At 35.8% G+C, this 13,891-nt stretch overlaps 1 protein-coding gene across 3 annotated transcripts; it reads left to right on the plus strand.

Annotated features, from left to right (window-relative positions):
- The first annotated feature begins 4,366 nt into the window (after positions 1 to 4,366).
- LOC126069035 (protein tyrosine phosphatase type IVA 1-like) lies at positions 4,367 to 4,879 on the plus strand. Of its 3 annotated transcripts, none has more exons than XM_049871928.1 (2): positions 4,367 to 4,702; positions 4,772 to 4,879. In XM_049871928.1, the coding sequence occupies exons 1-2, from the start codon at positions 4,367 to 4,369 to the stop codon at positions 4,877 to 4,879; spliced, it is 444 nt and encodes a 147-aa protein (XP_049727885.1). The 3 variants fall into 3 exon arrangements, with proteins under 3 accessions (XP_049727885.1, XP_049727884.1, XP_049727886.1); XM_049871929.1 differs by having other exon boundaries at positions 4,376 to 4,489; positions 4,559 to 4,879; XM_049871927.1 differs by having other exon boundaries at positions 4,367 to 4,879.
- The last annotated feature ends 9,012 nt before the right edge of the window (positions 4,880 to 13,891 follow it).

The raw sequence follows: 13,891 nt of genomic DNA on the forward strand, positions 1-13,891 counted from the left end.
TTTTTATTGATTAATCAGTAGATAAGAACTGCTTTAGGTGAAGGGAAAGACAACACTCAATACATGGAAGGTCAGCTCAATTGGACTGGACCAAAAGCAAAGAAGTTTCCGGGATAAAATGAATGCTTCAAAGGTCAGCGGAGCAAGCGCGGGGGTCTGGGGAACATGGTTTGCGGGGACTTCTAAGTCAATTGGCAAAATAATTCTATTATGAAATCATTCTGCATCCCACTTTGAAATGTGGCGTCTGGGGTCTTAAATGCTAACAAGCAGCCATCTAAGATGCAGCAATTGGTCTCAACCCACCTGGAGCAAAGGAAAATGAAGAACACCAAGCCCACATGACAACTAAGAGCCCAAGAGACAGAAAGGGCCACATGAACCAGAGACCTACATCATCCTGAGACCAGAAGAACTAGTTGGTGCCCGGCCACAATCGATGACTGCCCTGACAGGGAGCTCAGCAGAGGACCCCTGAGGGAGCAGGAGAGCAGTGGGATGCAGACCCCAAATTCTCATAAGAAGACCAAACTTAATGGTCTGACTGAGACTGGAGGAATCCCGGCGGTCATGCTCTCCAGACCTTCTGTTGACACAGGACAGGAACCATCCCTGAAGACAACTCATCAGACATGAAAGGGACTGGTCAGCGGGTGGGAGAGAGACGCTGATGAAGAGTGAGCTAATTATATCAGGTGTACACTTGAGATTGTGTTGGCAACTCTTGTCTGGAGGGGGGATGGGAGGATAGAGAGAGAGGGAAGCCGGCAAAATTGTCAAGAAAGGAGAGACTGAAAGGGCTGACTCAAGAGGGGGAGAGTAAGTGGGAGTAGGGAGTGAGATGTATGTAAACTTATATGTGACAGACTGATTGGATTTGTAAACGTTCACTTGAAGCTTAATAAAAGTTATTATAAAAAAAAAAAAAAAAAAAAAAAAAAACCAAACCCAGTGCCGTCGAGTCGATTCCGACTGATAGTGACCCTATAGGACAGAGTAGAACTGCCCCATAGAGTTTCCAAGGGGTGCCTGATGGATTCAAACTGCTGACCTCTTGGTTACCAGCTGTAGCTCCTAACCACTACACCACCAGGGTTTCCCCTAGTAACGAAGCAGAAGAGAAAAAAAAAAACAACTATTAATTCAGCCTTACATTTTTCTTAACATTTTATGTGGTGAAAAAGTATAGTCTTTTATTCCTCATGAACCGAACCTAAGATAAAATGTCAAATAATTCAGATTCAAAATGCAGTTTCCACTGGGTTTATAGTTACCTTGTCAAGTTCAATATATCTTACAGTATTTCTCATATGTAATATGTCATATAAAAATCCATTTCTCTATTTAAAAATCGTGTGAATAGGTGTGAGATTTTAATTTAAGAGTAATTGATTTTTTAGTCCTCATTAGATGGTTTGGCTGCTGAAAGTTTACGTGCAACATGTTACATTTGTTTTCAGAAGTCTTCTGGCTTTCTTTTTCTTTTCCTGGAGTATCAGGGAGCAGTTACTGAGGTTATAATTTTCCCATTTCTTCCCAGCTGTATTTCAATCCAACCTGCATACTGTTTCATTCTTGACTAATCTTGCCTCACTCTGCATTGATTATTTATGGCCAACTTTTTGTGGGCACTTTCCCCTCATGAAAACATGCATAGTATAGAGCTATTGCAGAGACTTCCATGACGGTGCTGAAAATGGTGAAAAGATCAAGGTATGCATGCTTAAATGTCACTTCTTCTGAGAAACCTTTCTCCTAACATCCTGCTTGATAAGCTAGACAAAATATCCACGTCCTCCACTGGAGCCAGTTTGTTCTCACTACAGATATAACATCTTTCATTTTTTAAATAGGTGTTATATGCGCATGTCTCTCCTGTAGATAACAAGCTTCTTATGGACTGAGTCTAGATTTTACTAGTCTTTATATGCCTGGCCGATAGGAAAGCCTTAATAAATGTATACGGAATTAATGCATAAATACTCCATGGTCTCCCTTTGTACGTAACCAGGAGTGGCACTCTTATTTTTTATGTGTTGTTATGAATATATTATTTTAAAGTACATATATTTCATCTCATTTCATGGGATTTTAGTCAGGAGTTGAGGAGATACATGTGCTATGTTTGACATTGGACTTATTTTCCTTGAAAAATCTATTAACAAAATGAGAATCTTTCAATAAGACTTTTTTCTCCTAGATTTTTATTTAAAATATATGGCAAGGGGAAAGGAACATGTTTATAGGAAAAATATAGGTAAATACGAGAAATGGTTTCTTTGGTGGTCTACTTTTAATTTCAGCTGATTTGGATATGTCATTTCAGAGAAAGAAATACATAATATATATGTTTGCAGATGCAGAACTCATTTATGATACACATAACATAATGGAAATAATGTGTGTATATACGCATGTACTTGTATCTACGCATATAAACCATGGGATTTGCGATTTTTGTAACGAGTTAACAGGAGTCAGCCATGCTGAGTATGGAGAGTATAGTGTGATTATGAATTATACACTCCCTGTTTCCTCACTATGTGCTTGAATAAAGAATATGACATAACTTAGCAATATACATTATATTTCTTATCCAACCAGAGAGGATAAGTGTGATGAGTAATCATTTTACATATATATGCATTATATACTTCCTTTCCACAACCTATTTTCCCACACTAACTTCCTTCTCCACCCTTGTAGTTTAACCCATTGCCTTCGAGTGGATTCTGACTAATAGCGACCCTATAGGACAGGGTAGAATTGCCCAATAGGGTTTCCAAGGAGCAGCTGGCAGATTCCAACAGCCCACCTTTTGGTTAACAGCCGTAGCTCTTAACCACTGCTCCACAAATTTAGCGAAAAATAAAAAACAAACCGTTGCCTTTGAGTTGATTCCGACTCATAGCGACCCTATAGGACTGAGTAGAACTGCCCCATGGAGTTTCCAAGGAGCGCCTGGTGGAATCGAACTGCTGACCTTTGAGTTAGTAGCCATAGGGCTTACCCACTATGCCACCAGTTTAGGAGGTGGAAAAAGCAGCTTTGGACCTTTGCATTTTTAGGAAAATACAACGGTCAATAGCCTTCTCTTGTCCTAACCCCCACTCCGGGAAAGAGGGAGTCAGAGCTGTTCTTACTTCCCAATCCCAAACTAACTTCCATCTTTCCACGGATAGAAAAAGAGACTTTTTGACTCTTAAGTCTGTTGAGATTGAGGAGGTTTAGATCCCTCTAAGATTGGTTGAGTTTTTTTTCATTCTTTTTATACCTTTTCTATTTTAAGTCCTGGAAACCAGATCATCCTTGTATGTAGGGAGTCGTTTTGAAATGCCTGTAGAGGTTGGATATAAAACACGTCAGCTTTGTAGCACGTGGAGGAAACACCGGTGAATGATTTTTACCCCAGCCGGGAGCAGAGTACCACCCACATAACAGCCGCAGCAAAATGAGTAATCGGTATCACAACCAATGATTCTTTTGTGAAATGATGATTCAATTGTAGTGTTAATTTGGAGTGACCTCTAATATGGCCTTCTGTTTCTTTATAGGAAGAATTGGAACTGTCATTAAATGATCATCAAATATGATTGTGCATTAGAAGCTAGTGTGGGAAGATCTGAACACTAATTTATGAACCATTTCCATACAAATAAACAGTGACGTCTCTGGCCCCACTTTGCTTCTACCCCAGCTGCACCCCACTAGTTGGCATTTGCCCAGAAATTCCACTTGCAGTTGGTGGCTGGGTTCACCCTTTGGCCTCAGAAGCCTGCAGAACAAAAGAAAGGGTTTGTGATGCAGATTGATCAAATCACGTTTGGAGCTCAGGTGCAGGGATGGTGCGCTTTCCCTGAGTCTAGCAGTGGTTGATGTCACAGCCACCTCGACAGAACCAGCTGTCTGATTTGGCCACAACCGTCAATGCATAAAAATATCCCTTAGTCCTCTAGTGTTTTTGGAAACATATTTATGGAGTTTCCGAGGGGCAGTGGGGATTTCTGCCAGGCCGAACCCAACTTCTACACAGACAAGTGAACTCTGGAAAGTCCTTAGGACCTGAGAGGTCCCTATTCAGAGAGAATAACCTGGACATCGGAGAGCTGAACTGAAACTGCCAGAACATCGAGGTGAGTTCTGACCTGCACGGGGTAAGGTCGAGTACACTTATTTTCTATGGACTCAGTAGACCGGATTGAAACATTGATGTGTTTTGTTGGGGGGTTTGCTTCACTTCCTATTACCCCTAACTTCTTATTCAACACACTGAACATTCCAACTGAAGTATTTTGGAAGTAGACTTTGGTTCCTTTAGATCCTTCCAGTATTCCTTATTAATTTACTCTTCAAAAATTACTTCAATATGGCTGGAATGATCCGCCCTGCTCCTGTGGAAATCACCTACAGGAATATGAGATTTCTTATCGCACACAATCCAACCAATGCCTCCTTAAACAAATTCTTACAGGAGCTTAAGAAGAATGGAGTTACCACCATAGTAAGAGTGTGTGAAGCCACTTACAACACTGCTATTCTGGAGAAAGAAGGCATCCAGGTTCTGGACTGGCCTTTTGATGATGGTACACCTCCTTCCAGCCAGATAGTTGAAAAATGGTTAAATCTTGTCAAAATGAAATTTCGTGAAAATCCTGGTTGCTGTATTGCGGTTCACTGTGTTTGCGGTCTTGGGAGAGGTCCAGTGCTGGTTGCCCTAGCATTAATTGAAGGTGGAATGAAATATGAAGATGCAGTACAATTCATAAGACAGAAGCGACGTGGAGCTTTTAACAGCAAGCAGCTTCTGTATCTGGAGAATTATCGTCCTAAAATGTGTCTGCGCTTCAGAAACACCCGGAACAACTGTTTCCTTCAGTAGAAGAGAGGTGCCTGATGCTACAGCCTCAGAAGTGAAAGTTGACGCACAACCTGTTTATTGGACATGTTAGCCAGTATGGAGGCTTGGTGAATACTAAGTCTAATGAAGCTTCCATAGCAGCATTGCAAAGCAGTTTTAGCAGGCCCCAAGCTTGCCAGAATTTGAGTTTCTGTGTTTGATATTATTTTGTCACTAAGTAAAAGATTCTAGCTTTTCAGTATTACAAACTAAAAAAAAGGTGTTTTTTATTTGTACCAATGTTGTCTTACTAATATATAAGAACTTTGTAGAAATAGAGTGTCAAAATACCCAGTTCAATGCTAGTATACTTTTAGTATTATACAGACCTTAGGTGGTTTATTTCTTCAGTCATTTCAGACATTGAAGGTAGGGCCTGATTTGAACACCTGTTCACTTTATGTTTCTATTCCCCGCATGCAAGCTAGTATATGGCAGGATTTGCATAGCTAATTGATTTTGCTATAATTGAAAAGTCTTAGGTGATATTCAATTTGTTTCTATGAATTTCATTTCTGTGCTGTTATTAAAATTTCCATTTTGAAGACTTGCAACCCTCTGGTTGATAGCTGGATCTACGTTGTACAAAAGTACCTGTCTTTAATGTCTTCAGACAAAAAGGCATTACAGTTAAAGTTTGTACTTTGGGGTGCAACTTAACAGAGAACACCAGAGAAACAAATGAGAGGAGGTTATTGAATATTTCTATGAAGACATTTCCTCTGTCTTATGTGAAATATATGGTAAATACTACAGTAAATGTTTTTTTTTTTTGAACTTAGTAAATGTGTTTAAAAGGTAGGCATGCTTTCTTATTATAGCCAAAATAATTCCTAACAGTAATTTTTATGAAAATATTGTAATCTTTTTTCTATACCTTTTAGAAGTTGTTTACCGACTATTATTTCTATTGAAACTGAGTTAACATTTACTTAGTTAAGTTTTTTAGTTATTTACTTAATGTAATAGGGATAAGAGCAATAATTAAATCAATTTTATGTACACGTTATTTTATTTGAAATAAGTATCAACAATCACAATGGATTTCTTTAAAGCAGGTATCAAATAATATTGTTACTACATTATTAGGGTAATTAATAAAATATCTTTCAATGAATAAAGAAATGTCTGGTTGCTTTTATAAAAAATAAACATTTCATTATACTAGTTCAAATGTTCTTTGTTTATAGAATACTTTCTAAACCCTAGGCCAAGTGAAAAACCCTGGGGATCCAAGAGAGGATACAGTAAAGTAATGACCTTCACAAAGTAATGATCTTATAAAGCATTAAAATACAACATGGTGAAACTGCAAATGTAGTAATAGGTATAAACAACTTCTGGAGCACAAAGGCAAAACTTAGCCATCTCTGCCTATGGCCGAAAGAGTAATAAGACAATATTTACAGAAAAGAGCAACACCAAGAAGGGATAGCGTGATAGACTGAATTATTCATCTCATTCCTTACTCTGTTTAATAGAAGTATTCTTCCATGTTATTACCAGGGCCTCCAGGTGGATGAAGTGTGTTTTCCTGATTTTTCAATTTGTACTTGGCCATGTGTCTTGTTTTGGCCAATGGAATGTTAGTTATTGTGCTGCAAGCAAACGCTTGATATGTTATCACAGTTTGGCTTAACCCTCTTGGCACTTCTGCCATCTTCATGAGAAAAAAAAAAAAGTCCTGGGTATCCACTGCCCCTTCAGCCTAGGTCACAGAATGATATACACAAGCTGACTTCTACTTGGTCTCCTATCTGGAGCCAAGTCTGACTGAACTACTAGCTATTAGCCAGCTAGGCCAAGCCTAGATCAGCCACACTCCAAGCCACTGACATGTTGAGATTGTTTATTATGCAGCAGTTGTGGGAATAACTAATACAGGTAGCTTTTTAGCAGCTGGAAACATTTTTGAAGTGAGAAAATGATTTGGGGACAGGCTGATAATCTCAGGATATTTGATGAATTAAGTATACTTCTTTATTACTGTAATGTAAGGCCTGAATGGTTCAGTATGCTTTAATAAAACCCAAACCAAACCTGTTGCTATCGAGTTGATTCTGACTCATAGCGACTCTGTTGGACAGGGTAGAACTGCCTGAGGGTTTCCAAGGAGCAACTGGTGGATTTGAACTGCCGACTTTTTGGTTAGCAACTGAGCTCTTAACCACTGCACTACCAGGGCTCCATGCTTTAGTAGAAAGTTTGAATTTATTTGAATATATGTGAAGTTATTTCCTAAAAAACCAAAACGCTAAACCCGTTGCTGTCGAGTTCATTCCGACTCACAGCGACCTTATAGCAAGGATCACATCTCAATAGTCACAGTATATCAGCACTTAACACAGTGCCTTATATAGAGTAACTGCTCAAAATTTGTTGAAATCAACTAATCTGGACACTCAAAAGCAATACCTTATAAGTGTTACAAAGATCGTTGGACTTAATCCAGTGTCAATTCCCTGGATTGTAGAATTTCACATTTTTGTATTCCATACTATGGTTAGCAGGTTTATGTTTAGTTTTGTTTTAATATCAGGACCAAACCTAAAGATGAGAGCTTAACAAACTGTAGTGTCTGAACATTGAAGTTATGTTACCATCCTTATTTGAGGTCAAAATGCTTTGCATATTTCATCTACCTACATATAATTTAACAGAACCAAACACACTAGTTCCTGCTACAAAATTTTGTTTTCCAGTAGTTTTCCCTCTTTTTTCTACGTGAATCCAAAGTGACACCTTTTTTAGCTGTTACAAGTCACAAAACTGAGAAAAATGCTAATGTATTTTTATTTTTTAAAATAAATAAGAGTGTAAGGCAGCAATAATTATCGTTGATTCTGATTGTGGTACATTATAGACATAAACATATGAATGTTATTTTTGAATTGTGAGTTGACGTCAAGACTACAAATTGACAACAACACAATTAAAAAAAAGGTCTAAAATGCAGCTGATAAGAGCTTATTGTATATAAATTCTTGCCATGATATATATTCTGCCCTCTATGTTGGGACTGGAATAAGATAAGCTATTTTATTGCAATTTTTCATATTCTATTTTAACACAAATCATAAATAATTCATTTAAAGCAGTGCATAGAATTTCAGTTTTAATTCTGCTATAAACATTATTCGTACATTCTAATCAGGAAATTTATACACTTTAAGATTTCCCCTATTTAATTCAATTATTTTCTTCTTAAATACCTTAGATTCATGTGGGCATTAAAAGGGTTTGGTCATTTTATGATATCCTAAAATCACGTTTCCTTCTAAAAAAAATTTATTTTTAAAATCACGTTTCCTTCTGAATACAGATTATCCAAGTTTCCAAAATTAAGTGTCAACCTGTATCAGCTGTGCTGTCATTCCAAGATTTTCATCCAAAAGTCATTTTTAAATGAAATTTCAAGGACGTATAATAAATTTCTATGAAAAAAAAAGGTATACAAGTAACCAAAATCATTGATGCATTGGTTCATCCGGAAATTTGTTTGAAAGTACCTAAGGAAAAAGATATCTATCTGTTGATTGATGGATAGACAGATATTCATATATTTGGCTCCATGTACGTGCTTGTGTGTATTTGGGAGTTTGAGTTTGTGTTACACAGGAAGCTGAAAATCAGTACTTTCAAACTATATTTCTTCAAAGTTTTTCCCTTTGGGATAAATCCATCAAAATTGTGTTAAATTTGCACAATCAGAGGCAATTATGTAATAATGGTTCAGTTGTCGAAGCTATGATGATAAATCTATTTTGAGAAATTCAAGTGTTTTTAAAACTTTGAGAAATTGTGTAGTCCTCCACTTTTCTCAAATATGAGCACAGTTATAAAATATATACTTATTTAGATATAGAATGAAAATATTTTCTCGACTGTTTTTTTATAACACATGCACTCATGTAACTATCAAAGTGTATCATATGATGGTCTCTTAAAAATACAAAAAGAAAGGTGATGGATTCTGGAGTTATGTATTCTTTTTTGATATGTTATTTTAGGACAATAAATATGTCGATTTAAAATTAAACTCGAATAGCTTCAATGTTATCTTCAAAAAAATGTTTACCCTTCTGATTGAGTCATTAGCCATTATTTCATCTTGATACGACTCTATTATGCTTAAGGTTATTTGCAAGTTAGGAGCAAACAATTTTCTGTCTCTCATACGCGCGCGCGCACGCACACACACTACTGATTCCTTGAAAATATTTTTGCAAAGTCATAACTCATCATGGTGGTCTATCATTTCACTAGTGAACAGCTTTATCCAATGCTCCACTATATGTACATAATGTAGCAGAAAGACAAGTTCTTTTTTTGGGTAATTTTTAACAAGGCTTGCCTATTTGCACATTTATAGTACATGTGCTCTAGAACTTGAAAGCGCCTCACAGAAAACTATCACCTTGAGGAACGTAAACTGCCCTACTTCTTTTTGGCAAATTTAAATGCTATGACCAAAGCCAGCAATTAACCTTCATTATTAATAGCTATAAATGGCCTATTTGTTTCCAAGTTCGTGCTTACTAGTTGGTCTTGGTTTTATTGAATGTCACAATATGAATATGTCAGTGCTTCTCCATATTGGTGTATTATGTAATTGCAAGACTAGTTCTTCCTGAGGAAAAAGTTGAATGAAATTTTTGTAGAACTATAAATTTATAGAAATAAAGTTAAGTCTGATGTAAAATTAACATAAATTTGGTTTTTAATTTTTGTTTTTGAAAAAACATGGTCTCTTTATTGAAAACACCACCAGACTTACTAGTCTGACTGGAAAAACCAGAGTATGGCCCCCAGACACCCTTTTAGCTCAGTACTGAGGTCACTTCTGAGGTTCACCCTTCAGCCAAAGATTAGACAGGCCTATAAAACGAAACAAGACTAAAGGGGCACACCAGCCCTGGGGCAAGGACAAGAAGCAGGCATGGATAGTGGATAGGAAAGCTGGTAATTGGTTATCTAAGTTAGAGAAGGGGAGATAATGGACATGTTGTGGGATTGGGAACCAATCACACAAAACAATATGTGTATTAATTGTTAATGAGAAGTTAGTTTGCTGTGTAAACCTTCATGTAAAGTACAATAAAAAATAAAAGTGCCACTATGAACATTTGTGTACAAGTTTTCTCAGGGACATATGTTTTCATTTCTCATGGGTTTATACCTAGGAGTGAAATTGCTGGGTCAAATAGTAATTCTACATTTAACATTTTGAGTAAGTGTCAAACCGTTCTCCAAAGCGGTTGTACCATTTTGCATCCCCATCAGCAGTGTATGAGGGTTCCAGTTTCTCTACATTCTCGCCAATACTTATTATCTGAATTTTTTATCGTAGTCATCCTACTGGGGTGAAATGATATCGGTGTTTTGCTTTTCATTTCCCTGATGACTAAAGATGTTGCTTATCTTTTCATGTGCTTATTGGCCCTTTGTATATCTTCTTTGGGGAACTGTCTATTCAGATACTTTGTTCATTTTTAAACTGGGTTATTTGTCTTTTGGTTACTGAGTTGTAAGAGTTCATTACATATCCTAGACACAAGTCCCTTATCAGATATATGATTTGCAAATACTTTCTCCCATTTTGTGGTTTGTCTTTTCACTTTCTTGACAGTGACCTTTGATACACTTCTTTTTTTATGAAGTTCAGTGTGTCTATTCCTTCTTTTGCATATGACTATCCAGTTGTCCCGGCCCCATTTGTTGAAAAGGCTATTCTTTCTCTATTGAATGGTCTTGAAACACTTGTTTGAAAATATAGTTATTTTTCATAAACATATTGTACTTTTGTTAACATGTAATGGGTGTATTGTTATTTTTAGATGAGTAATGAAATAAATTTTACAAAATTTATCAGTTTTTAATTTGATGTCAATAATGATATATAAAACCCATATATATATTAAAACAAAAATTGCCTTGGAGTTTTCCAGTATTTTTTTTAAAGTAAAGTGATGCTGAGACCAAATTGTTTAAGAATGCTGGTTTAGATTATTGTAGAGGCAGCAGAGTTCTGCAGCCAGCAGCTGTAGCAGTGGTCTCTATGTTATGGAAGAGGCAATATGATTTGAGAACTGACAGAAGTCTGTATTTGCAGTTTTCCCATTTGACAGGCAGCTTCCTAACTCTGGACACCTGTTTTTGACCTCCTTGGTGGCCCATTGCTGCTTAGTGGCTTTGGGGTTTATCCATCTTTTTATTTTTCAGCCCAGCCAATTATTTGGTATTATATTTAATGCCATGCAATTAATGTTTTCTTAAAAAATAGCTAAAGTGAATTTTGTTCTCTGGTAGAGAACTAGAAACCGTATAAAAGTGACATAGAAGATTAAAAGAAAATAGAAATTCTAAAAATCAAACACAACTGAAGGAAAGAATCTTGAAGAGAGAAAAAAAGAAAAATATAGAAGGGGGGATAATAGAAGTAAAGGATACAGTAAGAAGTTCCAAAATGATTTTAATTATAACCCCAGAAGTTGAAAAAAAGAAATACTAGGCAAAAGGAAATATTGGAAGAGACAACGGCAAGTGCTTTTTTGAAACTGATAAGGAATCCCTACAAAGCCCAAGGAGGGTAGACACATAGAAAGGAACAGCAATTTGACAACTATTTTCATAACAGAAACAATGGAAACCTGAACAAAATGGAATGATACAAAGTCCTCCAAGTTCTTGAAAACACTTGGCTAGTTGTTGTTGCTTTATTTTTATTATTACCAGTTTTATGTTAGCCATTCATATTAGTGGTTAGGTCTTTAGAGGTATCTCACTATGATTTTGAATAGTATTTCCCAGAATAATAATACCTAGAAACTGTATGCTTACTGGCTTTGGGTCTTTTCTTTTGCCAAGTGTCTTTTCAAGTCATTTGCCAATTTTTAAGATTAGGTTTTCTTTCATTTACTTCCTGGCTTTGAGGAGAAATTGCAGAATACAAAATCTTCTCAAACACACGTTGAGAATTAACAAAAGGTGGCCATACATTGGACCATAAAGCAAATCTCAACTAATCCCAAAGAAGTGAAAACATTCAGAGATTTTTCTCTTAGCAGTATATAACCGTCTTAGAAATAAATAATAAAAAGATAACCAACTCTCATAGTGTTTGAAATAAATGCAATTAAAAATAACCCATAGGTCAAAAACAAAATTACAATGAGTACTAGACAGAATTTCAATATGATAGTATAAAACACTGATAACAAATTTATAATGAAAATAGAAGATTTCAAAACACTTTAAATAGAAAATTTCAAAAACAGGAAAAAGAAAGAAATACAATTGGAGATCATCAATAAAACCAAAAGTGGTTGTTGGGAAAAATAATGAGATAACTATCTCAGAATGCTAATCAGAAAAATGAAATAAAACAACTATAAGCAATAAAGATGGGAGCATCTTTACAAATCAAATAGACATCAAAAAAGATGATATGCTATGACAGTAAATGAGGAAATTTAGATAAAATTAGAAAATTGCTGAAAAAAAACTGAATAGTTCTATAACTATTAAATAAATAAATTAAATCAATTATTAAAATTATTTCCCCAAGAAAACAATAAATCCAGTTCACTTAATTGGAGAATTATAACAAATATTTGAGGAAAATATAAAACCAATCTACAGAAACTCTTCCAGGGAACAGAAAGAGTGGCAACAATGTCCACTATTGTGCGATACAATACTTTCATGTTACCTGAGTGTATTCTATCTTCCTACTCTTCCAGATTACCCAAGGGAGCTTTGTTTAACCCCATTTTTCTTAAAGTTTGCTTCACTACCATTCCATAGAATGGCTTTGGAAATATTTTCTATTACCTTGTAACAGCCCATGGAAAGATAATTTAGGGACACTTTAAAGAATTAAGATAATGTGAGGCTTTGTTTATGCTCTTCCTTGTCCTTTATCATTCCATTTGCATTTGCTATTGAGAACATTTGTGCCACAGCCCTAAAGGCTATATTGCCTTTCTCTAGTGCCGAGACAATATAAACGTGTTGAAATATTAACTTCAATTTACATTCCATTCCCTGGTCAAATTCAGCCAACAAAATTTGAGCCTACTAATAAATGCAACAACTTCCTAAGTCAGTTTTGCTTTGAATATTCTTCTTCTATAAAAGCTAGAAAAAAATAAAATTACCTAATAATTAAGAAATGTATCTCCAGGACTCTTATTGTAAGACGCGGTGGAATTGTTTTGTCCTGTTTTTAAGCCATTGTATTTTAAGGAGTAAAATTTAATAATCAACATAAAAGTTAATTAAGAAATGTATCTCCAGGACTCTTATTGTAAGACGCGGTGGAATTGTTTTGTCCTGTTTTTAAGCCATTGTATTTTAAGGAGTAAAATTTAATTATCAACATAAAAGTAGTTTTCACAGTTACCCAGGGAAATAGCTATAGCTAATAAGGGACTAACATGAGAAGAATACGTTGCTATTTGCCTGAATAACCAATGATAAAAATAGTGAGCCCTTCAAGTACCTGCTATTATTAATCCCACAGGTTCTGGCAATAAAACCATTATCATGATGAACAGTCATTGTTAATGACAATTAAGCTTACACAGTAGTTCCAACAAGGGAACTATTCATATGGTAGAAAGATTGACTTAAATCAGTGAACCCAAGGGGAGGTGGGGGAAGAGGCTGGTTTATAACAATAAGTTATTAGACTTCTCAGGTCCCAGATGGCATTCTGGCATTTTTGGTTCTGTAGCGTTTCAGGATGTTAACAAAAGCAAACCAATAAGCCAATTGTTGTTTTGAGTTGCTGTCAAATCTATTTTGACTCATAACGACCCCATGTGACAGGGTCGAACTGGCCCATAGGTTTAGATTTGGAAACTAACCGTATTTATTTCTTCAAAAATTAGACCTGGAAATAGTATACAAATATATACTTTTAAAATTAATGATTTGGGGAGATGGCTTGTTTTCGGAATCATTTCCGGATTGAGAATAGAATCCTTTGGA

The sequence above is a fragment of the Elephas maximus genome, chromosome X (assembly GCF_024166365.1).
Source record: "Elephas maximus indicus isolate mEleMax1 chromosome X, mEleMax1 primary haplotype, whole genome shotgun sequence".
NCBI classification, from domain to species: Eukaryota; Metazoa; Chordata; class Mammalia; order Proboscidea; family Elephantidae; genus Elephas; species Elephas maximus.